The sequence below is a fragment of the Aquila chrysaetos genome, chromosome 12 (assembly GCF_900496995.4).
Source record: "Aquila chrysaetos chrysaetos chromosome 12, bAquChr1.4, whole genome shotgun sequence".
In the NCBI taxonomy this organism is placed as follows: domain Eukaryota; kingdom Metazoa; phylum Chordata; class Aves; order Accipitriformes; family Accipitridae; genus Aquila; species Aquila chrysaetos.
This window is the reverse complement of record NC_044015.1, coordinates 30,756,891-30,782,491: the sequence shown is the minus strand read 5'-3', so window position 1 is coordinate 30,782,491 and position 25,601 is coordinate 30,756,891. Positions and strand designations below refer to the sequence as shown.

At 50.4% G+C, this 25,601-nt stretch overlaps 1 protein-coding gene across 24 annotated transcripts in view; it reads right to left on the bottom strand.

The window, feature by feature from the left end:
* PTPRF (protein tyrosine phosphatase receptor type F) overlaps positions 1-25,601 on the bottom strand; it is a 395,117-nt gene that overhangs the window by 50,506 nt on the left and 319,010 nt on the right. For 13 of the 24 annotated variants that reach the window (XM_030032473.2, XM_030032481.2, XM_030032476.2 and 10 more), the window contains 9 exons: positions 23,964-24,545; positions 23,261-23,394; positions 22,097-22,241; positions 16,590-16,895; positions 13,463-13,656; positions 6,744-6,770; positions 4,342-4,459; positions 1,498-2,076; positions 767-864 (listed from right to left, as the gene is read on the bottom strand). In XM_030032473.2, the coding sequence (XP_029888333.1) occupies positions 767-864; positions 1,498-2,076; positions 4,342-4,459; positions 6,744-6,770; positions 13,463-13,656; positions 16,590-16,895; positions 22,097-22,241; positions 23,261-23,394; positions 23,964-24,545 (2,183 nt within the window). The remainder of the gene's footprint in view (positions 1-766; positions 865-1,497; positions 2,077-4,341; positions 4,460-6,743; positions 6,771-13,462; positions 13,657-16,589; positions 16,896-22,096; positions 22,242-23,260; positions 23,395-23,963; positions 24,546-25,601) is intronic. The other 11 variants (XM_030032491.2, XM_030032492.2, XM_030032493.2 and 8 more) reach the window with 6 other exon arrangements.

The following is a 25,601-nucleotide window of genomic DNA, read 5'->3' as shown; positions in this document are numbered from 1 at the left end:
AGTGGCCAGCCTGACCGGTAGGCCCTAGCTGAGTGATACCAGGTAACAAGATACTTGAGAAAGCTGATGGAGGAGTGAAGCATCCACATGAACATCACTGCATGAACAACCTGCATGAACAACCACTGCAACCACTTATGGGAAAAGCATCAGTGATTTGGGGTGCTGGACCAGTTTCCATTTCCCTTCAAAAAGGCAAGTAATTCAGGGGCGCTTTCAAGGGAGGAGTGGCTACTTAGCAAAAGTTGCTATGACCAAGATGGGTTTCCAGCTGCATGGTGAGAAACCAGAAATATGTATTATGATCCCTGAGACATCCCCGTTCTCTGACTGCCTCTGCCCAGTTCATGCCTTCACTGCCTGCCATTTCCTGTTGGTGTGCTTCAGCCAACATTATTCATTCCTTTTTTGTTACCATGAGCCAAGTGCTTACTGGCTGTTCCACAACTGATCAAAACAGAAAGAAATCAACAAAACTACAACACGTTCTGGCCTAAAAAGAGTGAGAGGAGGGAAAGCAAGCAGCAGTGTGCTCTACTGTGTGCCATGGTTCGTGCACGGGTGCTCAAAAGCAAGAGCAGCTACCCAACCTGGGCTTGGAGATCTGACCTCCACAGGACTCCAGGCCAGTGAGCAACATGACCCTGCTCTGCTCGTCTCTTGTCTGATGGCCTGAAAACATCACGTGGCAGGTCAAGATGCTGCTTTCCACTGTCCTGCTCACTGCCACAGGTGGAGCTCCCTGTCCTCTGCATTCCACCCTTACCTTAAAAGGCACTGCAGATTTATAGGAGTCAGGCACTTCCCAGCTCAGCAACACAGACGTTTTCATGACGGCATTGACACGGAAGTTCTTAGCAAACACTGAAATGAAAAACAAGACATTTGAGCACTGTAAGGCCAAGTCAGGAGGGAGCCAGGCAGCAGCTTGGCTCCAAGTCTCTCTTTGTCTAACTCAGCAGCAGAGGTCAAAGAGTTCAGCTACAGCAGAGAAGTGAGAGATGAGGAGAAAAGAGCAGCAGCTTTTTACCAAGTCTCCAGTCTTCAGTGGAGTTTTGCTTTTTGACTATACTTTCCAGCATCACAGAAAGGAAGTTGTAGGCTGAACTGTGGCCTTCCTCTCTCCGCCCTCCACTCACACTCCCTTTGCCATGATCAAAGAACAGTGATGCTCAGGTACTGGATCTGCAGATGATCCTACCCAGCCACCTGCTCCAGTTCAAGCAAGAGCCTTTCATGTACAGATAAAACATCAAAGTGTGCCTGTGGAGCAACAAAGGCAATTAAGCTACCACCAACGCTCCTCTCCCCACAAATCGCAACTTTAAGGAAACCTTCGTTGAGCCTCCCCTTGCCGAACTAGTTTTAGACTAGGGAGCCACACGGTACCTGCTCTCATTAGTCAGAGCAAAGGGGAGCGTAGCCTCATGAACCAAAGCAAAGGTCCCTGTCCTGGAGGCAGAGCTTGCCGTTAGGGCTTGTTAGAGGGGCACTTACCTTGCTCAACAGGCATGGTCCGGGACTGGATGCTGGGGCTGAGCGGCCCAACCCCCTTATTGGTGCGGGCCCTCACTTTGATGTCGTAAGTGGTATCTGGCTTCAAATTCATCAAAGTGATACTTGTGTCCTTGGTGATGTTAACCAGGTCCTGCTGGCTATTTATGTCCCTGTATACCACTGTGTAGTTGACAATCTTGCCATTTCTTTCTGCCAAGACCGGGGGATCCCATGCAACTTCTGTGGTGGAAGTGGTGAGACCCACCACACGCAGGTTCTGTGGGAAGCCACTTGGCACGTCTTCTGCAGTAGTGATCTCCTTCTCAAACTCCTCTCCTGGGCCAGCTCTGTTCTTGGCAGACAATTTGAAGAGGTACGTGGCCCCCTTGTGCAGGTTGGTCACAGTGTAGTGATGGTCTCTCTTCCCAAAGTCTATCGTGTTCATCTTTTCCTCATCAAGACGTCTGTACTGCAGCCGGTAACCCAGCAGCTCCCCTACCATCTCCTTGGGTGGGTGCCACTGGATGAGGGCTGTGTTCATGGCTGTCGTGCTAATCATCATGGTGGGCTTCCCCGGGACTGCAACATAAACACACAATGACCATCTATAGCCTGGGAGGAGGGGAAGGAAGGACCGCTTCCGTGCTGCTCAGTCCGTGAGGATTGAGGAAAGTGGGAAAGTTCAGACAACAGGGTGAAGAGGACGACAGACAATTCACATGGATAGAGGCAGACCGACCCTAATCCGGTGGCGAGGGAAGCTGGAGCCAGCCAGGTCTTGGCTGCCATTTTCCCATGTGCTGCCATCTAAACAGGGAATAAATTCAGCTACATCCAGCCCCAAAAATCATCCCCTTCTACAGGAAAGGTTTAAGGTACCTCAAAGCATCATATTTATCTCAGAGAAGATCTGAATCCCGTCCTCCCAATCAGTGGTCTTCAGACACTCCAGTTAGTGCACAGCACCAGGCCACACTGGCCCCGGTGCACTGTACCACAACAGACACACAGCAGCCCAAGTCCAGCACCCTGATCTGTCTGGAGGCAGACAAATTTCATCCTGAAACCTTGCAGTTTTACCATCTGCAGAGGCAGTGAGCAGAGCTGGGTGGGCTGTTTGCCATCAGAATACATTTTGGTTTAGCTGATGAGCAGATTCGTGATGTCAGTGTCGATGTGAGAGGTGAACACAAGCGTTCCACAGGATTTTTGCTTATGCTGCACAAGTCAAGGGGTGTTGCCGTCACTGGTTAGGAACTGATGGCTTTAAATTGATGGTTTAATACCTTGATCTCCTTCAGTTAAAAAAAGGATGTGTCTTCACTTCACATCAGCTCAGATTTGTAAACAAATCAACTGATAGGGAAGATACTCAGAATCAAAGGGATGGGGCCATTGATACGAAAATGAAAATGGGATTGTAGCCAAACCGAGTTAAATATCCTTGCACAGTTTTGAAATGTATGAGCCCACAGATGAGCACAAGAGAAAAACGTATTTGACAGAATTATGCCCCGATTTTGCCATCAGAGGGCGATACCAACACTCCCCTTTGAGGTCAAGCCTGCAGATGAGCCTCTACAAAGGCAGCTCTGGGGGTGGTTTTGTAGGTATTTAAGACATACAATTACATTTCCACTGCCAGTGCCATCCTCCTTGCACTCATAATACAATGTCTAACAGCAGCTAGTATTAAGGGACACATTATTTTCAAACCTGATTCCAAATATTAACTTTAAATGTGCATCATAACATGGGAAGACCCGCTGCGGTTTACAGTGCAACACTGGGACGTTAAGGAAGCTTTTCCTGTTTATAGGACAGCTGTAGCAATTTGATGAACAGAGCATACATCATGGCGAGGCACAAGGGAGACAGCATTTGAGATTGTGACAGTGGAAACTACCTCTGGAGCTCCCCATATGCAGCACGGAGGAGATGGCAAGCTGTTCCTTGTTTAAAAGCACCAGGAACAAACGCTCTCAGTTTGCACAAGCTGCATTCCCATAATAACAAGTGGTAAATACTGTTCCTGCGGCTGGTGTGAGGAAGCAGCAGGATTATCAGCTGTAGGACAGGTCTAGTGAGTGGAAATCGTGGACAAGACATTGTCAACTAGTTGGTGCCACCGCCAAAGGCAAGCTTGACCGCATCCGGAGGAAAGCACCTGATGAACTCCTGGGTGCCCCTGCTCCAGGCTGAGGCTCCTGTGTTGCACTAAGCACAGGGTACGAGTCTCTACTGAGACAGCAGAACCAAACTGGCTGGGATCACCAGGACCTAGAAGTTGTGTCCGCAGCACTCCTATGGCAGGATTTGTTGAATTCCAGATTTTACTCTAGGAGCAGCCGGGCTCAGCTATGTAAGCCTGGGGAGGCAGCAGTAGCAACGGCTGGGGGGGGAGCTGAGAAGCACCTCTGAGGAGCCCTCTGTGCCAGAAGCCATCCCAGGCGGCACTGCAGTCACCGCATGAAGCAAGAAATGGCACTCGCCTACAGGAACAAGGTGAGGACAGGCCATGACTCCAAAGCTGAGGGAGGGCCTAGACTTTCAGGCTTCCTCTTCCCAGGTCTCTGGACTATGCAGATGTGCTCAGACCCATGAGTTTCATTGCTCTCTCACAGGCCCTGGCAGTGTCTGTCCATCTGTTTGCTGCACTTTGCTCAGGTGATCCAGTGGCAAAGCCTGTAAGTAAGGGCTGGAGATCACAAGAGTATGTACCTCTGCAGCGTCTCCAGCCCTCTCGCCTCCTCCTGCACAGGTGCCTCGGCCATACTCCCCACGCACCTCTTGGGAGGTTTTACCACCACCCCTACGAGGCTGGCATCCGCTCCCCACACTCACCTGCCCCTGTGGTGGTGATGACTTTGGGCTTGCTGCGGGCACCATCTCCTTTGGTGGTGTAGGCAGCGACTGTGACGGAGTAGGTGGTTTCCGGCAGCAGGCCTCCAATGATCGTCTCCTGGGAGTGCATCCACGAGGCAGAGAAGAGGCAAACAAGAAGAGCAAATACTTGTTACTGGAGTGAGCAAAAGGAGGGCACTGGGGTCAGTGTCTCCAACAGCAACACACCGACACACTCGCTGGCTCATGCATTGCACTCAAGCATACACATCTCGCACAGAGCCAGTAAACAACAATTGCTGCCGCTCCAGCACTCACCTGCCTAATTTCAACCCCTGCCTCTAAGAGTCGGCCTTTCCAGGGACCCACCAGCAACCTGTGTCAGCAGCTGTGCTCTCCCCATGGCTTCTGCCAAGAGGGAGATCTGCTCCAGAGATGGTCCTGTGTGAAGCCAGAGCCACCCTGCCACAGCACGCCTGAGAGTAAGAGGACTGTGGGGCTGTGAACCAGAGCAAAAGCCAGTTCGGCTGGCTGCGGAAATCTCTTGGGGGCAAATTTGGGGGTTTTTAAAGTTGTCTCTTGCAGCAGAGCTGCAGGGAGCGCAGAGAGGCAATGCAGGGGTGGGGGGCTGTGGGTAGGGAGCACCTGCAGTGCTACAGCATCACGTTCACCCTCCCTGCCAGGCACGACGTTGCAGGGATGGGATGGGGTCAGTGCAAGCCGTTGGCAAGACCTGGAGGGAAAACCTTGCACCGTGGGAGGTCTGGAAAGAGGGCAGACTCGGCAGGGTGCTAGCACCCTTGCATGCTCTGGCTTCCTCTGGGCAGGAGGAGGGCATGGCTCCGCACTTCAATTTGAGATCAAAGAGGGAAGCACTGCTCCTCCCTCCTGGCCTCCAGCAGCAACATGACTTGTGCCAAGCCCGGCTGGCCAGGTCTGCGAACGAGCAAGCACAGCGAGCTCAGCAGCTCTCTGCAAGCTCAGGGCAGGTACCGCTGAACTGCGTTCATCTGTGGGTGCTATGAAAGGGACCAGGGCCATTAGCCCTAACAACCCATCAGGTCAGGGAGCAAGAGACAACCGGGCTGGAGAAGGGGCTGGGGAAGCTTTTGGGAAGGAGGCAGAGGCTCCAGGTTTGGTTATTTACCCTTTCAGCCAAGGAGAAGAGCAGAGATGGAGAGAGTTAAACTTGAGTTGCTAAGGGCAGGCAGCACGGGCACTGTTAGAGACTGCTCCAGAGGTCTGATCTCTGCCCAGGCAATTCCTGCCAGCTTGCGGGGTAGAGGGGCGCCTGTGGTTGCCCTCAGAGCACAGCCAGTCTCCCATCGCTCACTCGCACAAACAGCCACACTATTAAACCTGCTGATTTCCAGTCAGTGCTGCTGGTTCAGGTTACCTGCCCAGGCTTACTCATCAAAATCACCATGTTACCATCGCAGAACCAGCCAGCCCAGAGAAAAATCAACAAGCACCAACAAGAACCCCACCAAAATCACCGTGTGAACCAGAGTCCGATCCCAACTCCGCCCCTGCAGCAGATCATGTGTGCGGGTGAGTGGACGCGCAGTCCGATCGGTGCCAATGGACCCGCGGGGGAAGCACTCACACAAAACCTGCAGACTCTAAACATCCCAAGAGAATTCACTCCTCCCAAATCCATGCAAAGAGAAATTCTCACGCAAAAGCATGCCACCGGGAACAAAGCAAGCGAGCTGGGAGGAGGGGAGAGAGACGAGGGATGGATGAAAGAAGGTCTGATTGCATAATGTAAACACAGTGCTGTCATGACAAAGCCACTCCGGGAGAATCCTCTGTATAAAGTATAAAGCAGGAGAGAAATCCATCGTGCCGGGGAAGCTCACAGTAGGGCACATAATTGAATTGCTGACTCTAAAAAGGTCATTTTCTAGTTTGTTCCTCCAAATTTATATTTCAAAATTATGTGGGAAAAATTGGATTTAACTGTTTAAATGTGATTGTTCTCTTATTACTATCTGTGTTTCAGCCAAAGGTCATGGTTGAGAGTGTAGGTTATTTTTCATGACTACGATCAATGTGCTTTAAAGACTATATATCTAATTTTACTGTGTAACTTGGTGGGCCAACTACTGCAGAAAGTAGGATGCACCTCCTGAGTCGATCACTTGAGCCTGCCTAAAACTGCACTGCAACAAGCTGGAAATACAGATTATAGGAAATGTCAATTGCTTTTCTGCATTTAGTAGCAATCTAAATGCCAATTTTCTCTGGATTTGCTGCTTGTGGAAGGTTTCACAATGTAACTCTCCAGCCTCATTAAGGGAGTGAAAGGGATGTTTTGACAGCACTGGGTCTACAAAATTCACAAATCGATTTACCAAACCCCTCTTTTCCAACCTGGAATACACACAAGTGGTACTTACATGGTCGACGGAGTCCTCTGCTCTCCACTGACGGGGGAGAAAGGAAGGAGGAGAGAAAAATGGAGACACAGAATTTTAAGGGGCAACGTGTAGGAAGGGGATGACAATGACAACAGCAGAGGTTAGCAGGACTGGGTTGGGGGGGATTACAACACTTATACACAGAGGGTCACTTAGCACAGGCTGTGCCAAGGGAAGAAATGGCATAGAGCAATTTTCTACGTGCTGCTAGCCTGCGCAGTAGGTCTGAGATCATTCACACAAACAGGGGCAAAGAGCTTCCTTCTCATGTGGATGGAGAGGTCACCACTTCCTAACTTTGCCGTCCTTTCCCCTTCTGGCTTTGTTTGCACTTTTCTGCCTCTTCCACAAGCAGAAGCAAGAAGGGACAGCTTGTACCAACAAGGCTCTGTGGCTGACTGCTGCCCCACAAGCCACTCAAAACAGTTTTGTGGCCTAATCTCCAGTTTCTGTCCTAGTGATCCTCCAGCCACCATCTCTTGTTGAGAACCAACGACTTCAACAAACAAAACTCAGGGGCACTCTCTGCAGGGAAGCACCAATGCAGCATTTACAGAGCTTCTCTTTCCTGTATCATTTGCAAGAAAATGCTCTGGGGACCTCAGAAAACCAAGAAGCGCCATCTCTTATAAACAGTGGAAGAGAGGCTGAGGTCTTACACAGAGCTCCACACTAAGCTGCTCGTCTCCAACGGTGCTGCGTGGCTTGGAGCGAGGCTCCAACTGGTGCATGTACTGAGGAAACAGCTTCTCGCTCCCAATTACACAACACCAAAGAGCAAACACTTGTTTGGCAAGAGCAGCCCTGCAGGTAAGACTTCTACACAAACCATTTCCCAGCAAAAGCTCACATGGATTCCCAGCCATGATAGCTCAATTAGGGCTCTGAAGAAGCAACACGCAGGTTTCTGGCTGGATTTGGGGTTCTAAGGCATCAAAGCTGCATTGGGGTGGTGAGACTTAGCACACCTTGGTTGCTGCCATGCATGCCCATAGCACTGTTCTTTGTGGTTGATGCACCAAAGGAAAGTTTGCAGAGATCACAGCGAGCTCTCTCAGCCAAGGTGATGCGTTACATCTCAGCTTACTAAATCTGCCTGGGGGAAGCACCGGTGGATGGGTTCAAGCACAGAGATGAAAGTGGAAGATAGGTATTATTGCCCCTGACTCACAGTGCGAGCCTTGGCAAGCCTTGCTTCTGAGCCTGAGCTGCCAGCTGTGAAATGGCGCTCAGACACTGACTTCCTCAGGACACCGGGAAGCCCAGCTAACGCTTCTGAAGTGCCTGGGAACCTGCAAGTGCGGCAGAAGTACTAAATGGTATTAAAACTACAAGTTGCCTTTTGTACTCAGGCTATTTGAGGTGGCTTTCACAGGCTGCAGCCTATCACAGTGGCAGAATACTCTCCTCAGCAGTAAAATACATGGCATACCTTCAAAATATTTATTTTATTCTCTGAATTCAGAAAGAAGCAGCTACTGGAGAAACATTCCTCTAAGATTTTATTACAGTTCACTTATTTGATGCCATGAGACTGCAGCAGAATTATGCCCCTAAACCATCTTAAAATTTGATTTCAGCGAAGAGGTCAAGTTGTCCCTAAAGACTTCCTATAAAGCCAAGGCCCTCACTAAGTATTATGGTCACTGAAGGCCCTCTTTCCACAAACATCTTGGTATTATTTCTAGAGTCACATGCTTAGCTCAACCCAAGACATTGCTGCTGACATCCTACCTGCACCAGCCAGTGCATACCGTGGTCAACAGCCACACACTGCTCTGCTATCTAAAATCTGGCAAAAGTCTTGCTACAGGAAGGATATGAGGCCTGGTAGCTCTTTCTCCCAGAAGCACACTTCTGCTCCAACACCATGTCCCTGGTGGATGGGGGCCATGTAGATGGTAACACCCCAACCTGCCTCCATGTAGCTGCAGGAGCAGAAGGTGACACCCCACTGCAGCGAACAGTGGAGTAGTTCCAGGCTCAGGAGGCTACTGCATCTCACAGCCTCCCACACCACAGTGGGGAGTTTATCACTCACTACGATTTTAGACCAAGCGTTTCATGTTCAAACTCTGTTTGCTCTTATGTTTCAGTGGACTTTAATCTTGCATCAGATCAGAGTGCAAAGAAACGCCTTGAGATCTGTGCTGGAAAAGAAACAGTGAAAAGTCAGGCCTGCATAAATACCCTGGTATAAATTCAGTTTCATTATGGAAGTATCATCTGCAGATCAAAACATTTCCTTCCTTAAACTAGCCCAATTGCTTCTTAACTGTTTAAGGTTGGTCAGTAAGACAAATTGATCTGAAAAGCCCAGGAGCTGTCATAAAAAGAACTCAGACAGGGCTGTGTGCATGAGGCAGGATGGCTCAGGGAAGTGCTAAAGCTAACAGTGTGTATTTATGGCAGCTGCAATGCCTTAATGTTTCATTTTACACTTCAACACCGCACAGCGTAGTCATGTCTCACCAGGGAATGGCTGTTTTCCCTGACCATGGCTCTTGGAAAAGACAGACTCAAGCCCTCCTAAACAGCCCCAGCTATGGGAAGTGGATATTGTGGTTTTCCTGCAGATCCTTCTTCTCTCTGCTTCAGTGACTGTGGCGCAACAGTGAAACTCTAGATGTAAACTCGGGTGCTCAGCTTGTGGGATACAGAGGAGTCTGAGGGCTCCAGAACTTCACCTTTGTCCATTACTGAAATGCCTCTTGGATGATGCCTTTCAGTTCTGTTCCACTTACGAAGCAGAGCACATCTCACCTCCACGCCAGACTCTTACCTAGATGAGTACACATGCATGAGGAGCTGTCCAAGTATATTCAGATAAAGATCCTTGACTATCACCCAGTGAAAGAGGGAAGCTGTAAATTCCTCTGTGTTATGCCTGTGTTATGGGGTGGGTACTGCCCAGGGAGAATAGGAGTTTCTGCTTCCCCCTTCTCCTCTGATCTCAATCCAACAGCTTGAAGTGCTTGCCGTTACTTCTTCCTGCTCTTCTGGAGCAAGCTGGTGGGACGTGCGCTCTGCATGCTGGATGGAGAAGCGCTGCCTGCGCAGACCACACAATCTTCCTGTGAGCCTGCAGCCCTTCTTGTGGGCAGCACCTCTCCCCTGCCATGACTCTGTTTGCAGAGCAGGAGGAGGGGGTGGCAGGAGTCTCTCCTCCACAAAGCCTGACTTCCGTGTACCCAGCCGTACCCAGGCAGCTCCCAGCAGCAGAAGCACTGCAAAGCTCTCTGGGCAGGCTGGATCTGCAGAGGGCTGTGCGCAGCGAGGCTAATGTGCATGCTTCATCCCCAGAGTGATGCAGGCAGCAGGCTCCCCAGCAAATATGCTGCACATTGAGGGCAGGAGCAGTTGTCAAGGCCACGTTGCAGCATAGCGAGAAAGTCCCCCCTCAAGACATTCCAGTCTGGGCTGAGGATAAGCAGGCTGGGAGCAGGACACAATGGATCAACAGCTAGATTCACGCAGGGTCTAGCCGCCTGTCTTGGAAAGAGCAAACAAGAGTCATGCTTGCACGGGAACCCGAACAGGAGGGCCTGTCCTCCCCTGGCCCTGCTGCCTCCCTTTGTGCCTGGTGCTCCAGCCTCAGCACTGAGCTCTGCAGGGCACATAGCACGGGTACCTGGGAAGGAATGGAGGGGATCAAGCCCACTGCTCCACCTGACACGCTGCAGCTGCTCAGGGATTGGAGACCAAGGAAAGCAGCTGGGCCCCTGCCCTCCCCTGAAGAACCTAATGCTTGTGCCCCATGGCCCTGCTAACCCCGACTCCCTCAAGCTGTCAAGAATTTGTATGAGAGTGGTCGAGTGGAGCTAAGATCCTGCGCTGGTGCCCCTGCTCCTTTCAAAGCACTCTCTTGGTGCTTGGATGCGTCATGCACAAGACCCAGGGCACAGAAATGAATCTTCTGCCATTGCCCACCACGGGACCTGGCTGAGCCATGACGGGCAGGGCCTGTGCAGGAGGTGGTGCGGGTATCTGACCCAGCTCTGCAGCGATACACATGCTCTCCCTGGGCGCTCCTCCACAGGGCATGGTCACATTTGCTTGCCCATCAGTCTGTCAGTAGGAGGTGAGAGCTCAGACTGGAAGGCACAGAGCAGTCTGATGGAGGTAATCAGTCACAGGCGCAGCCACAGAGGGGAGGGAGAGGCCTTAGCTCCATCGCAGGACCTTCCTAACAACTGATTACTCTCCCTAAGCAGGAGGCTGTAAAATAAAATGTCATCTCTCCAGGACCAGGGCCCCCACTTCTCTGCTGATGTTTTAGTCCTTTCCCTCAAATGGTTTTGAAAACCCAGAATCTATATTATCTGCATAGCTAACATCTCCATCCCCTTTCCTCTTTCCTTTCATCTTCATTTACTCTCTCTATATTTCTCATCTTCAACAGGAAAAATCATGAGTCAGCTTTAATACCAGTGTCTTCATACCATCTGCAGGTGGTACGTACCTATTCAAAATCAGCAGACAGCCTGGCTAGGCAGGAGGAGGGGCTTTGCCTACATGTCCAGAGAATTTCTTCTCTGACCCCAGATTTTCAATCAGTTTAGTTCTCTCCTTGTGCACTGGTATAAACGTTTATGAACGTTTATGAGTACTGAACTGTGGCTATATTCTGGCCATCTTCATCCTGTGACCTTCAGGGACAGGTGTTCCAGTGAATCTTTTTGTTTTCTTCCATAGAAAATAACTCTTCCAAGACTACTTGTTAAAGTTTGATCTGGCTGTTTGCAAAGACACGCACTGCCATACTGAAAGATGGCAGCTCTTACAGGGTTCTTCAGCTTCTGGAGCAGATGTATTTCATCACAAGCAGAGGTCATGCCTGGCTTCTCACTCTTTTGGGAAATAAAGATCTCTTCTGCCAAGTCAGTGAAACCTCTTCCCTGCAGGGTCATCATTAGTTTATCCCAAGAGTGACATGACTCCTTCAGAGTAGTCACTCCTTTGCAACTATCTTTTGGCCTTCACTTCCATCCAAAAATTACAGCAGATGAATTCAGCACCATACACACCAGAAAAAAAAGGAAATCACAGCAATCAAGAACTTTCCCACATAAATTCACCAAATACAAAAGACTGGTAAGTGGTCTGACAGGCCAGGAGACTTCAAGCAACTTGTCTCCTTGATGCACACATTCAAAATAATGCAAAATCCAGTACTCTTTGGAACGTTTCTGGCTCTGGCATCCTCATTCCTGCACATTAGCATGGGGTTTCTCTCTCTGAAATGTATGAGTAAGGAGTGAAAGCAGAACTGGCTGGGCAAGCATAAAATATTTGAAAACACCAACAAGAACAACATTGCCAACTTCGCCCACCTACGCTTGGGACCAACCCATTAACTCCAAACTCCAGCTGAACAACACAGCATCAATTGTTCAAACAACACAGAAGATTATATCCTCCTGGAATAAGTAAAGGGCAGTAAGCAGCTTTTCTAACGATTAAAATAAAGCAACATCTGAAACATAAACAGAGACGTGCCCCAGACAACGCTGCAAGGACCCTCAAAGCATTTTCTCTCTTTAAAGTTTTCCCCTTCCACATTATTACTGAGTTTTATCCTTCAGAATATGAATGGGGAGTAAAGCCGCCTCTGTGCACTGCACTCCCCACTGACAAACGTATAAATGATTCACAGCTGCATTCAGGAGACAGATCAATTAATCGTTGCAGCTCTCCAGTATTTATATTGGGCATCATTCAAGCAAGCGAGCTCTGAATCGATTACTCGTCGCTTCCAACAGCAGCAGATCCTCTACTTCATTTATACGATTATCTTTGTTGAGAACGGTATGGGTCATCCAAGACGAAGGACCCTTGCTCCAAAGAAGAGTTGTATTTCATCACGGGCACCAAAAACTTCCCTGGACCCTGGGAAAGAGGCAACTACGCACTGCTGGGCTGAGCAGAGCGCATAACCACGCTTGGAGCACTGTGTGGGAACAGGGCCTCAGCTCACAGCTGGTGAGGTATCCAGGAGATCACATAAATATGAGCAGATTGTTGTATGGGGATTGCAGAGGACAAAGCGATTTACAGGCGATGTGGACCCGCACCTCACTCTTTTTTTTCCCACCCTAGCCTGTCCCAGACTCAGTTGGCTTCACCTACAGTTTGGTTTCAAGAGGCAATGCAAGGTCAAGTCCCTGCCTTGCAAAAGCAGGAGGGAAAGAAGGCTTTGCTGAGCCAGCGGAGGGCTGCCCCGCCTGGCTTGCTGTGCCCACCCAACTGTGCAGAGCCATCCCCGCGCCCCACAAGCAGGCAGCACCCTGGTGGACTCTGCCGAGGGAGAAGCTTCGCGCTTAACATAGCAGCATGAAAGAAGCAGACTCGAGGCTTATTTAAAACTGACAGTTTGTAACCTGACTGGCAAAACACAATTTGCTCCAGCTGGAGTCTGCACAGGACGTGGCAGGCAGAGAGGTGTAGATGTTGGAGAAGGGGTAAGAGACGAGCATCATCCAATACTTCATCTTTCCTACAGCAATCCTCTCCCGATTAAACTTTTTACCCATTTGTAAGCCACAGTTTAGGGATAAACTGTTCGCCTTGCTCAGGCAGGGCTGAGTCCTGTGCTCTGGAGCCACAAGAGGAGGCCAAGAAAAACTTGGATCCAGCCAGCCTGGCCCTCTGCAGAGAGGGAAGGTGCCATGCCCGTCAGCTCGTGGTCCCCACTGTACCTGTGCTTCCGACAGCATGACGTCCTTGATCACTGGCTGCCCTCGGGGCTCGTTGTTTTCCAGCTTCACGTACGTAACCTGGTACCCGCGGATCTGTCCGTGCTGCTTGTTGGAGATGGGCAGCTTCCAGCTCACCCGGATGGCAGTCGAATTCACAGACTCTACCTCCACCTTTCGTGGTGGGGCACTGGGCACTGTAACACACACAGGACGGACAGTTAGCAGGTACCACACAACCGCTGTCAGCTACCTCTCACTCCTTTGCCACCTTTCCTCCACCTCACTGCAAGGACAGCCCTGTTAGCACAAGTTCCCTGTACCTGCTCAGGAGGTCATACTGCAGTTTTCCAGTGTGACCATATCCCCGACCCTTTCCTAGCATCCAAGCACTTTTGCTACTCTCAGTAGGAAAGAGAACGACTGTGATATGCAGGAACACCCCTAATAAAAGCCACTGTGCTGGATCAGACCCCAGGTCCTTCTACCCCTCTCTTGTCTCCAGCAGCAGGGGAGCAAGGAAGAATACAAGAATATAGCAGAATCTAAAGAATATGGTAACCACCTGCAGCTCAGGGTGCCCTGCGGCAGAGGCAGGGGTTTTGAAGCCGCCTTTGCATCCTGCCTGTCACAACAGCTCCTCTCAGATCCCTCTGCGTACATCTAAACGCAGTCCAACAGCCCCAGGTAGCGCAACTGGGCGCCGAGCCTGCCTTGCGGGGAGCCCTGGTACCTGCCACCAGCCAGAGTGCACATGCGCTCTTCCCCTGTGACAAGCAAGAGGTTAATGAGGGGGAAAAGCATCATCCTAAAACAATAATCCAGAGCTCAGAGACAGCAGTCACTGAACTCAGCCAGATAAAGGGGCCCGTGGGGATTGTGACAGCTCTGGGGACTGTATTTCATGCACGGCTAGCTGAATGCTTTTTGATAATAAAATGAAAAATTACACTGCCCAGAAAATATCAATTTTCTTGCAAGGTGAGGCCCGTTTAAAAATGTATTTATACCCTATTTACCATTTGGAAAAATTACCTCCTTATTACTTTTTGCTCTTGCACTGACTGTGACAAAAATGTCAATGCTAAAAAATTAGCCTCTCAGTTGCTCCTGGAAAGCTCCTTCCAGCTGAAGCAGCTGCGAGGAGAGGTGTGCGCTCCTTGCGGAGGATACCGCTGCTATGCGAGTGCCTGGTACCCAAGTGAAGGACCTGGGCTCCATCCTCGCACGTTTACTGCAGGACCCCTTCTACCCTCCACTGCATGGGAAAATCCACGGGTTTAGAACCCTGTACGCCCCAATTCTCAACACAGCAAGAAATAATCAGTATTAGACAATTAGGGATGGATAGCTGACAAGCCGACATAATGAGTATTGCTATTTCAACCAACTAGATGGGAAGAAACAGCTACCCAGCAGGTAAGCACAGTTTTTAAGCCGCAGGGCAATTCATTATTTTCCCCAGATGTCCTTCTTAATTGTAGATAATTAAATAAAATAGAGAAAGGAAGAATGGAGCATCTTAGCACCACCAGGCCAGCTCAAGGTATGGGAATGGAGGGGGCTGTGCTTGAATAGTTACCACCTTCTGGCTGGAGCAGCCTACGCTGTAATCCACAATTCACTTAGAGCAGTGACCTTGCACAAGCCACAGGGCTCTCCTGCCCTAGCAAGACACCTGCCCACACACAGCTGGGAGTCCAAGCGAAAAACAAGATCCTCCCTGGGAACCAGACAGAAGCTGTGTGTCAAGCTCTGCTGGCAAGAGAAGGTGGTAGGCCTCGGCAGGACATGATACGGTATGTTGCGGGGACAAAAAAAGATGTGAATGTGAGCAGACCACAGTGTTTCAAGGAACAGTATCCTACCCCATTATGGGAAGTATGTGCTGTGTCTGAGACCCAAACAGAGAAAGTTTGATTTGTTTTCAGATCACAGTTTAGGATTTCTCATTCCTTCATCATTGGTATCTACTGAGCATCAGCATGTCGGAGGGATATGAAATCACTCCTGACAGCTGAGCTGGAACGTCCAACCATGGTGCCCGAAAACTAACTGAGAGAGCTTGTTGCGACGTTTCTGGGGTAGCAGCTTCCCCTGGGCTACAACTCTGCTGAATGAGAACTGAAGCAAACAATACAGGCAGCAGGACACACACAGATGTATTTACCAGCTCAGGAATGCAGTCAGCGAGCATTCCCAGACGCCACTTCCAGAGCCACGGAGACATGGGGGACAGTGGCAGTCCATTTAGGGAAACTGTAACGTGTCTGGTTTCAATTTGCTACGCTGACTGGGCAATGCAGAGATCATCCTTTCTTTGCCTGGATGCTGCATCTCTTTCTTCTCCCATTAAATCTGCAGCTTCTGGGGTCAGCATGAAGCCATGGAAGCTCCTACTGTCACCCTGAGCTCTGGCACTTTCAAAGGAAATGGTTTAAGTCATGATGACATAACTGACAGCCCTGCTAATACAAAGCAATTTCTCTTTAAAGCTGTCGTATCCAGTAAAGTGTTCTGTACATGCAATATTCTGACTCTTGAGCGGAAGAGCAGATTTATATAAGCTGTGGCTTGCCTGGAAGCTGGGGCAGGAAGCAGCTTTCCTGTGATATCTACAAGTTTCAAATGGATTTCTTCTCCCCTCTTTAGTTTGCTGGATTTCAGGTCAACAAGTAAACTTTAAGTCCTGATCTCGCAGTGTGAGAGAAGCCTTTGGCTGGGAGAACTCACGTTACCTTCAGTAAAATGGAAACCACCACCACCCAACACTAGAAAGCCAAAATGGCAAAGCAGTGTAATGCCTCCTTGAGCACGCAGGAAGCACTGCTAACACACACAAGACCCTCGTGGGACCACGCCAGGACATCTGACCCACAGCCTGGAGACGACCATCGTATCAGAGCAAGGGCCAGCAGAGCAATTCCCCTACCCCATGCCAGGGCAACCATGGAGACCCACTCCCTGGAACAGCTGACCAAAGCACTGCTCCTGACAGTCTCCAGTACTGCTTGAAAAGCACTCCCAGGCCAATATCCCCACTCCCTTTCCCTCTTTTTCCAGCAACTCAGCTAGGAGAGTCTTGGTTACCCCGAGGCAGTAGCTGAAGAAGCTGTTCAGTAACACCTACCATCCTCGTCAGTGCGCACGTGCACGGGGATGCTCTCCGGTCCTGGCCCCACATCGGTGTGAGCCCTTACCCACACCTTGTACTCGGTCCATTTCTCCAGGTCCTTGATCTCCCAGCTGGAGTGCTCCCGTCCAATGCCATCCACCACATGCTTGGTGTTGTCATCTCCTTCCACTGCCTGGTACGCAATGGAGTACTGGGTGATGACCCCATTGCGGCTCTGGGCAGGCGGTGGCACCCAACTTACCCGGATGGTAGTGGAGCTGGTGCTTACACACTCGACTTCTTGGGGTGGGGCGGAGGGGGCTGGGGATAAATAAATGAAGTGGGGAAATGAAGGGAAATGAGTGGAAGGACAAACCAAAATGCACAGGGAACTTTTACCCAGCCAACTGAGCACTGAACACACATGTGGAAATCCAGCCACAGTAGCCTCCTGGAGAACCGCCTGCCTTCCTCGCAGATCATCAAAGATGGCACTAGGGGCAATTTCTATCTGAAAGACTGATGAACAGCATGGAAGCAGAAGTGCTGTTCTGCATCAGAGAACACCTTTTCCCAAAGCAGTTCTGGACGCTCACTTTACCAAACACAACAAACGGCAGTAAGGGAAGGAGGGGAGGGAGAGAGACACTGGTAGGGAGAAGAAAGATGCTTTCAGTGAAGATCTGAAGCAGATGGAAACCAGAAGAGGTAGGAAGCTACAGAAGGCAAGAGTGGCAGAAGGGGAAGCTCACACACCAGATTGTATGAAGGCTTGCAAAAACCCGCTCCTAGACAAGTGGAGGAAACAAAAGAGGGTAGGGAAAGCCGGTGACTGAGGTTGGCTGGAGTGTGTCCAGGTGGGGTTTGAAATCACAACCATCAGCTCTGAGCGGCACCCTGACCCAGGTGGGAGCCAGGCACCACGTGGAAACATGAGATAACATGGTTGTGTGGCTTTGCACGTGCGCCTAGTATCTGGGACTGACTGCTTCATGCCTGCCAAACTAGTTACCTGCTTCAGTAGCTTCCTAGCCTATGGAGCTGTACAGCAGAAGGTAGGCAGGTCTTGTCCCCTCCCAGGCAAAAAGCCACCTGCAGTTTGTGTTAACTTCTAAGCCCCACCAACGTTAAGTGGCCACAGGGGAAGGAATGGGATCTGGGCAGTGGACGCTTCTCAATGGGATGAACAACAGTCCCCTCCACCCAGCATTGCTGGGGAAGACCAGTGAAACAAACCTGTGGGGAAGAGAGGGATCGGGAAAGAAGATATGACCTGGACAAAGCAGAGCATCTCTAGGACACTTGCTTGGTTCATTCCCTTCTCCAGCCTTGCAGAACTGCTGTCATGTTGCAGCAGGGCCCCGGCAGCATGGGAGCCCTCTCATGGCAGCAGCAGCACCCTCTCATTTGGCCTCACTGCCTCGGGAAGCTGCAGACAGCATGCTTGCACATGCTTGCATCCCTGGCTGCTTGCACAGAAGGCAAGAGCCCTAAGCAGAGAAGGCAGGGCACCATCACCAAAAAAAGCACACACAGCTGCTCTAAGGCTATTGGAAGCTGTCTGGCCAAGCAATAACGGAGTACAAGGTATCTTGCTTTGCCACGGCAGGTGAAAGGCCTCTTCCATTCTTCACTGCACCCAGAAACCTAGAAATGCCTGCAAAAAGACTGGTGCACTTCCCCGTACTGCAGTCCTTGAAGCTGTCAGTGCACCAGAGCCAGCCTTCCCAGGGCACAGGGAAAAGCTTGCCTGCTCACTGCCTGCACAAAGGCAAACATAACCAACATTACTCTGGATAGCAGCAGGGACCTCAGATAATTAAAGCACCCAACAATTATGCCTTGGCTTTGCTGGGTGCAGGTGGGAATGGGAGAAGATTTGGGAAAGCCAGGGACAGCAGGATCTCCCAATGCCACCGGTGACCTCTGCTTGCTAGGAACAAGTCCCACTTGCTTGCAGAGGCAGTTGCAGGCTTCATATAACTCTTAGTGCCCACTTCTGTGCTCAGGGAGCAGGACCCATCTCTGATGCCTGGGCTGGGATGCCTGGAGAAAGGAAAGATGGAGAGAGACTGGGCAGTGACAGAGCTGGAAGAGATGATGCCTGAGCAGAGTCAAGCTGCTGCTATGGGAGTTACACTGGAGGAAAAAGAAGTCAAAGCAATGTGTGGAAGCAAACAGTTGCCTACGTGAGGGAGACAGAGCAGGATCGGCCCCACCATCTGGTATACCGGAAGGGAGCAGCGGTAGAAAATGAATCCTCACACTCTTTTGGTTAATCAGCAGAGAAGTGGCAGGGAAGAGAGTAGGAAGACGTAGCACCAAAGCAACACCAAGAGTGAATTCAGGGAGGACATAAAGTAGACGCAGTGCCTGGTGGCATCCCTCAGAGGGGACAGGTGAGACATAAGGAGCTTGGCAAGCCTTTTCTTTGCCGCTGCCTGCAGAGAGGCCCTTCACAGAAGAGACTTGCTCTGGCTTTGGGCCTCCACAGCATCCCTTGGGATGCAGCAGTGAGCTCCTCCAAAGGCAGCTTTGGCTGGCAGTGTGGGCAGGTCAAACGTTGGCTGTTGACTGGGTAAGAGTCACACAAATGATGTGCAAGACAAAAACTCAGATTAGCACTTAAAGAAAGCAAAATAAAACTTGGTAACATGAGCAGGATCAACTTAAAATGCACAAGGAGTGGAAACGTCCCTCCTGGGGCCAGCAAAGAGCAGACTGGGTTGCCAGCATGCACCCCCACAAGCAGATGTACCCACACACGCAGATGTACCCACACACACACTGTGCAAACCTCTGCTGCCTCCAGGCTACTCACAGTGGCCTCCCCTGCCAGCCCACAGCAGCCCTGTGCATCCATCCAGCCCACCTACTCCTTAAGCTAGGGAAAAGGCAGCCTCAAGACCCACCTTCGTATTTCAAGCGAGAACGGCATTTTAATGCTGAGGCCTGATGGGGACAGAGCTGACGCTCCTCTCCTGCATCATACTGCTTGCCTGAGGCACTGCAGACTCCTGGAAAACTCCCCCGTGCTCCTCAGGCCCTCAAAGCAGCATTGCTTGTACTTTTTGCAGGGTGCCCAGCAACTAAGCAGGCAGCTTAGCAGGAAAGACAGCCCAGAAGGCAGCTGTCTTCTCAGGAGATGGGGTCCAAGCTGCGCTGCTGGAAGGGTGCAAAGGGACTCTGCATCCTTCTGGCCTTCGCGGACAAGCATCCCTACCACTCCTGAGCAGGGGTGCCACAAGAAAAGCCCAGCAGCAGCAATACAGATGTCCTTCTCCAGCCCATTAGTGACTCATTAGTGATGATGTGCCTCCTACCTTACCCTTGACTGGTTTGTCAGGGCCAGGAATAGAGCCTGAAGACAGATTCTTTGGAAAGCAGGAGTTTGACTGCTCCTGCAGTTTGTGTCCCACCTGAACGTGTCAACCTCCAAGATCTAACACCCTTTCTTAGGGCAACCAGATGGAAAAGTGTGGGAAGGAGATAAATTTGAAGCTGGGAGCAACATTCTTTCCAGATTAGTAAGTTCTAAGGCCACAGGAGACTGATTGAACCATCTAATGTGAGGTGTTGCTAAGTGCAGACGAAAGAATTTCTGCCTGGAAGTTGCGCATTGTGCACGCAACTTCTGCAGAGCTAAGCGGAGCTTTCTGAAAAACCTACTTGACTTTGAGACCCCCAGTACCCAAGAATCCACTCTGCCCTGGGACTGTTCAGCCAGTGGTTTTTCACCCTCACTGAATAACCCAGTAGTAACTGCCAAGGACTATTCTCATAGAACAGAGTGCCATCAGAAGTCTTCTCAAGTAGGGGCCTGTAAACAAAGACCAAGTCACTTCTTGGATAAATCGAAGAACTCTTATGTCCCTCAATGTAAGGAGGGTTTCCCTGGTCAAGCCAAGGTATTCCTGTGGCTTTTGGCCAAATCTCTTCCAACCTGTGCACATCTCTCTTATTAAAAAGATGCCAGAACCAGTCAGCTACTGCTCTGCTGGCCAGTGAAGCGACGACCTTAAAACCAGACTGGTATGAGATCCCCTGTGAGCAGACCGCATGTGGAGTAGGTCATGGGAAGATATCTGCCTTGAAGAGTCCACAAAACACAGGTTTCTCTTACTTGGACTGTTGTAAAACTGTGAAGGACTCATTTATGCATGGAGCTGTCTCTGATTAAGTGTGTTCAAGGATAAGAGCATCCACTGATGGAATTAATTTAAGTGGCAGGAGAGTTGCTTCAACCTTTGCCTATCAACACAAAAGCTATCTGAAATAGGTATACAAATCCCCACACTCGGAATTTGTTCTCAATGTTCAAATATTTATAACTGCATGATCTGAACCTCTCTCCATTTTCATAACCTGTCTATCGTGCAGCACTAAGACACCATTAGTTCACTTAACGAGGTGGAGGAATCCCTGCGACTGATCTGTTAATGAAACTGAGTTTTCCTCAAAGAGAAGGTCGTTCCAATAGTGAACAGAGCTGCTCTTCCCTGCCTGAGCTTCCTTTCTAATGGCCATCTCAGGCTCTCGGCTGCTGTGCATGCTGGCACCCTCCCTGCAGGGAAGGCTGGCTGCCTTTGCCAACCGCTCACCCCACATAGCTAGTAAATCCCAGACAGACGGTGCTAACGGAAATGTCTTTTTTCCCCCTTTTAATGCTCTTTGCATAATGGCAAGCCCAGAAATCGTTAGTGAAAACGAGCTTATCGCAGGGCCCTTTGATAGCCCTAATCTGCTTATGCGCAGCACTTTGAGCTGCCAATCACAGCAATGCGAACTCCTGCTCTGTGATCACATGGGGCAGAGCGAGGATGAAAGCGATATTGCCTGGGTCACCTCATTATCTAGCCTCTCTATTAACTCGGCTGCAGCTTGTTCTGATTTCCCCTAGTGCTGCAGTCCGAGAAGCAGCAGCCCCACTTGCCCATGCAACCCAGGCAAGCAGGCACTTCCCCAAACTGACTCCTCCAGCTGCCTGACAGCCACAGGCACATCTGGCCTCAAAGGATGCCTCGCCTTGCAACCAAGTGTATGGACCAGGGATGGACTCCTGTGGAAGCAAGGCAGCTGGAATGGGGAGTGAAGGGGTGAAAATCCAATGGTTTGGAGACAGTCACATTTAGAGCCAAACACCCATATGCTGCCTGTCCAGACAGCTTGTCTGCATGGGAGTAAATTCAGAGAGATGCACAAACCCACTCAAATCAATCTTTCCAAAGCAATTTCCCAGCCTGTTTCACTCCTCCATCAGTTTTTATGAATCTACCCTTAGGGAAAGACAGCATGATCAAAGGGACACAAAGAAAGAACTTACCACTTGGGTGCACCCCCTCTGCCAAAGAGCCCTGATCCAAAACCCCAGCTGACTTTCCCCATTACACCCTGTAGCAAACTGCATGCCAGCATCCCTGCAGACCCACAAGGGCAGAGGCACCAAGCTACTCCGTGCCCAGGTGATGGAAACTGGACTGCTTTTGTTTTGTCTTCAGGAGTGCAGAGTGTCAGACACTTACTGGATTGGGCAGTTCTGGCTTCGATCATGGGGGTGTAGACTCCTACCCCCAGCTCTGAGCGGGCACCCAGACGGAACTTATACAGCGTGTCTGGTTTGAGACCTTCCACAGCATATGAGGAGGTTGGGTCAAACTCCACCTTTTGCTGGCAAATAAAAGGAAAACATTATTTGGTGTAGTTGGAGAATACAGAAAAGCTGGCGCTCAGCTCCCAATGCCAAGGGAATAGGCAGTCCCATCACCCATTCTGGCCCCACAGAAATTCACAGCCATGCTGCCAAACCTGCTGCAGTCCTGCAGGCCTCCAAGGAGCTTCCTGGGTGAAATACAAGGACTCTGCAGGGAAGCAGACCTCTCCGACAGCCAGGCTACACTGCCTGGTGTCCAGACTCCACTCACTGCCTGACAGCTTTGTGGGAATGCTGGGTCTAGCTATACAGTTCAGATGAGGGGCACAGGACACATGAGTTTGCTTCCTCCCAACAGACAATGTCTGCCTGTGAAACAGAGTAAAGCCCTTGTCCTGGAGCAGTTGGGATCTCTAATGCACCTAAACAGTGCTGGTGAAGGACTTTTTTGCTGCCACTTCACCTGGAGGGCACTTATTTCTGGCAGCTCTCGTGCCACTATAAATACAGGAGGAGGAGAGGACCACGGGACACTGTGATGCTGCCATGGCACAGTTCTCACTGTGCTGCCCTGAAGCCAGCACTACTTTTGATCTGTTTAGAGCTGGACTTCCTTTAGGGACCTGGCAGTAAATGCGGAAGGGCTCTCTCTAGGCCACTCTCAATCTGGTCCTTAAGTGTAACCACTCCTGGAGCTGCAGACACATATTGGAGGCTATTTCAGACCCACCTAAAAGCCCTACCGTTTAAAGGCACCAGCAGTTAAGGATGCCTCAGGGATGGTGTCATGGTATTCTGGAGCCTGTCCAGTCCCAAACCAGTCACTAGCTACTTTGCTGGGCATCAACAATCACTGCTGAGGTCACACAGAAGCCAGACAGAGATTGCCATACTCCTATCACACACCCCTGAGAAAGAAAAGACACGGAGAATAAACAGTCCTCTTGCCACCCCAGCTCAAGCAGACACCCTTCCCAAGCTGCTGAATTGTGATGTCTGGCCCCAAGTGCTGCTGACATAGAGGCAGGATCCTCACCTGAGTGCCATCCTCCCCTTCCCAGTACAGCAGCTCATATTTGGTAATGCGCTCCTGAGAGGCAGGCAGCCACGTCAACAGGATGCGGGTATCAGACTCTGCTTCTGCCTGGAAGTCAGCTGGCTGGGCGGGAACTGGGGACCAAACACATGGTTAGTGCCAGGAGGCAGATGCAGGGAAAGGAGTCGCACGGCTTTGCAGAGTCTGCGTTTCACCTTGCGAGGATCCTCTTTCATTCCTACCGGACCCTTCCTTCTTCCCTCTCCCCCGTACTGTACTCTTGGAACAACCCAGGCAACAAGCAAGCACCTCTGGGACCCAGGCAGGTGACTATGGGAATCGTGGTCACTTCCAGCCCTTGACTGCATCCCAGCTCCTTCCTTCCACATGTGTACTCAGAACCCAAAAGGGCCCCGTACAGTTACACAGGTGCCAACATCCACATCCAGGGCCTTGTGTCACATTTTTAGCCACTGTATCCCAGACAAAACTGTGGGCTGTGTTACTTGTACAGAGATTGAGACCGACTCCCCAGGACAAGCTGACAGCTTAAATCTGATGGCTGTGGGGCAGGGATGCCACTCTGACATGCAACCATTTGAGCAAAAAGTGCAGTTGCAATGCCTGGTGCAGATCAGGCACACAGCTGAGCTGCGCACCACTGGGGTGGACACGGAGCCATGGCACCTCACTCCATACGTACCCCCTTGCTGCGTTTTGACCTGGATGATGTCCGAGGGGGGTCCGTCGCCCACCGAAGTAAAGGCCAGGACGCGGATGCTGTACGTAGTCCCTGTGATGAGGCTCCCCACGGTGGTAAGGTGGCTGTCATCAGTGTTGTGTTTCTGCCACATGCTCAAAGGCAGATGCGGGTCGGTGGTATAGTAAACGCGGTACCCTCGGATCTGTCCGTTTGGCTCTTCCGGCTGCTCCCACTGGACCAGCATGGTGCTGGCGCTCAGCATCCGTGCCTGGACTTTGAGGGGTGGACTTGAAGGAGCTTGCTCTCCTGTCCGGGCCTCAACCAGCTCACTGGGGGGACCCCTGCCAATGTTATTGACTGCGATGACTCGGAACTCATACTCCGAGAAGGGGCTGAGCCCACCTATGCTATAGCGTGTTGTCGCCACACCATCCACCTCTTGGAACTGACCCTCCAAGGATTTGGGCTTGTACTGGATGACGTAATATGAAATGGGGTCGGAGTTGCCCGAATCCCAGGTGAGGGTCACGCTGGTAGCTGTCGTTTCAGTCACTAATGGCTCTGTTGGAGGTTTTGGCAGTGCTGCAATTGGAAGGCAGAGAGGTGTGATTTAAATAATTCAGTCAGCTCAAACCCTGCAATGTGCACGGGGATAAAAATGGAGCTGCCACCTCCCATTAACATTCTTCTTTAAAAGGCAGAAATCATTTCATACTCTAGAACATGCATTTTTATATTACCATATATTGCTTGAAGTGGTTCTTAATGGAAGGATAAACAGAGCAATCATGTTATTAGATGTGCTTGACGCACTTACCAGCAGCAGGCTAAATAAAGGTAGTTCAATGGGGATGCAGGAATGTTTCTGTCATGGGGGTTCAGGTGGCAGTGGGAAGGTGCTTGCTGGGCTGGGGTGGCCCCAGAAGCCAGGTGTACAGCTGATTTACAAAGGGATACAGTAAAGCAATCAGAGCACCACAGGTAATCTGGAGCTATGCTCCTGCTTCCACAGAAACAGCATCTTAGGCCATAGGGAGTTCATGGACAGTGCTGTTAGATGGGTTGATGGCAGAATGCCTTGTAAGTATTACAGTACATGCAAGAGGGATACAGCCAGAGAAATTACCAACTTTCACATCGACTATTTCACTGGGTGGTGTGTCAAACTGCAACCAGACAATAAACTGTTACATGAGAACGCTGTGACACTGACATCTCTGAAGTGTTAACGAGAACGCAACTACTGCAAGCAAACATTTCCAGATTTGCCGTTTTACCAAAAGAACAAAGAAAGAGAATGAGTGCGTGTGAGAGATTTTCAGAGTACACAAATACTTTAAGACAATGACTGAATTAAAGTCTACAGTAACTTTAAACCTCCTACGAACCACTCTAGTTAAAGTCATTAGTGACTTGTAATGCAGCTGTGCTTGATGAGGGACTAGGAAAAGTGCTCAGCCCAAATTAAGATCCTCAAGTACTTCATTCTTTGGCAAAGCCATCAGGTTTCCAGTTTCCACATGGTTCAGCTAAGGAGGGCTGGCTCTTTAGTGCACAGAAGCATGCCTGCTCCGAGTGCCAGGGAGGATGCCTTTTCTAGTGCTACTGCAACATGAATACTGAGAAAATTGGTGAGGG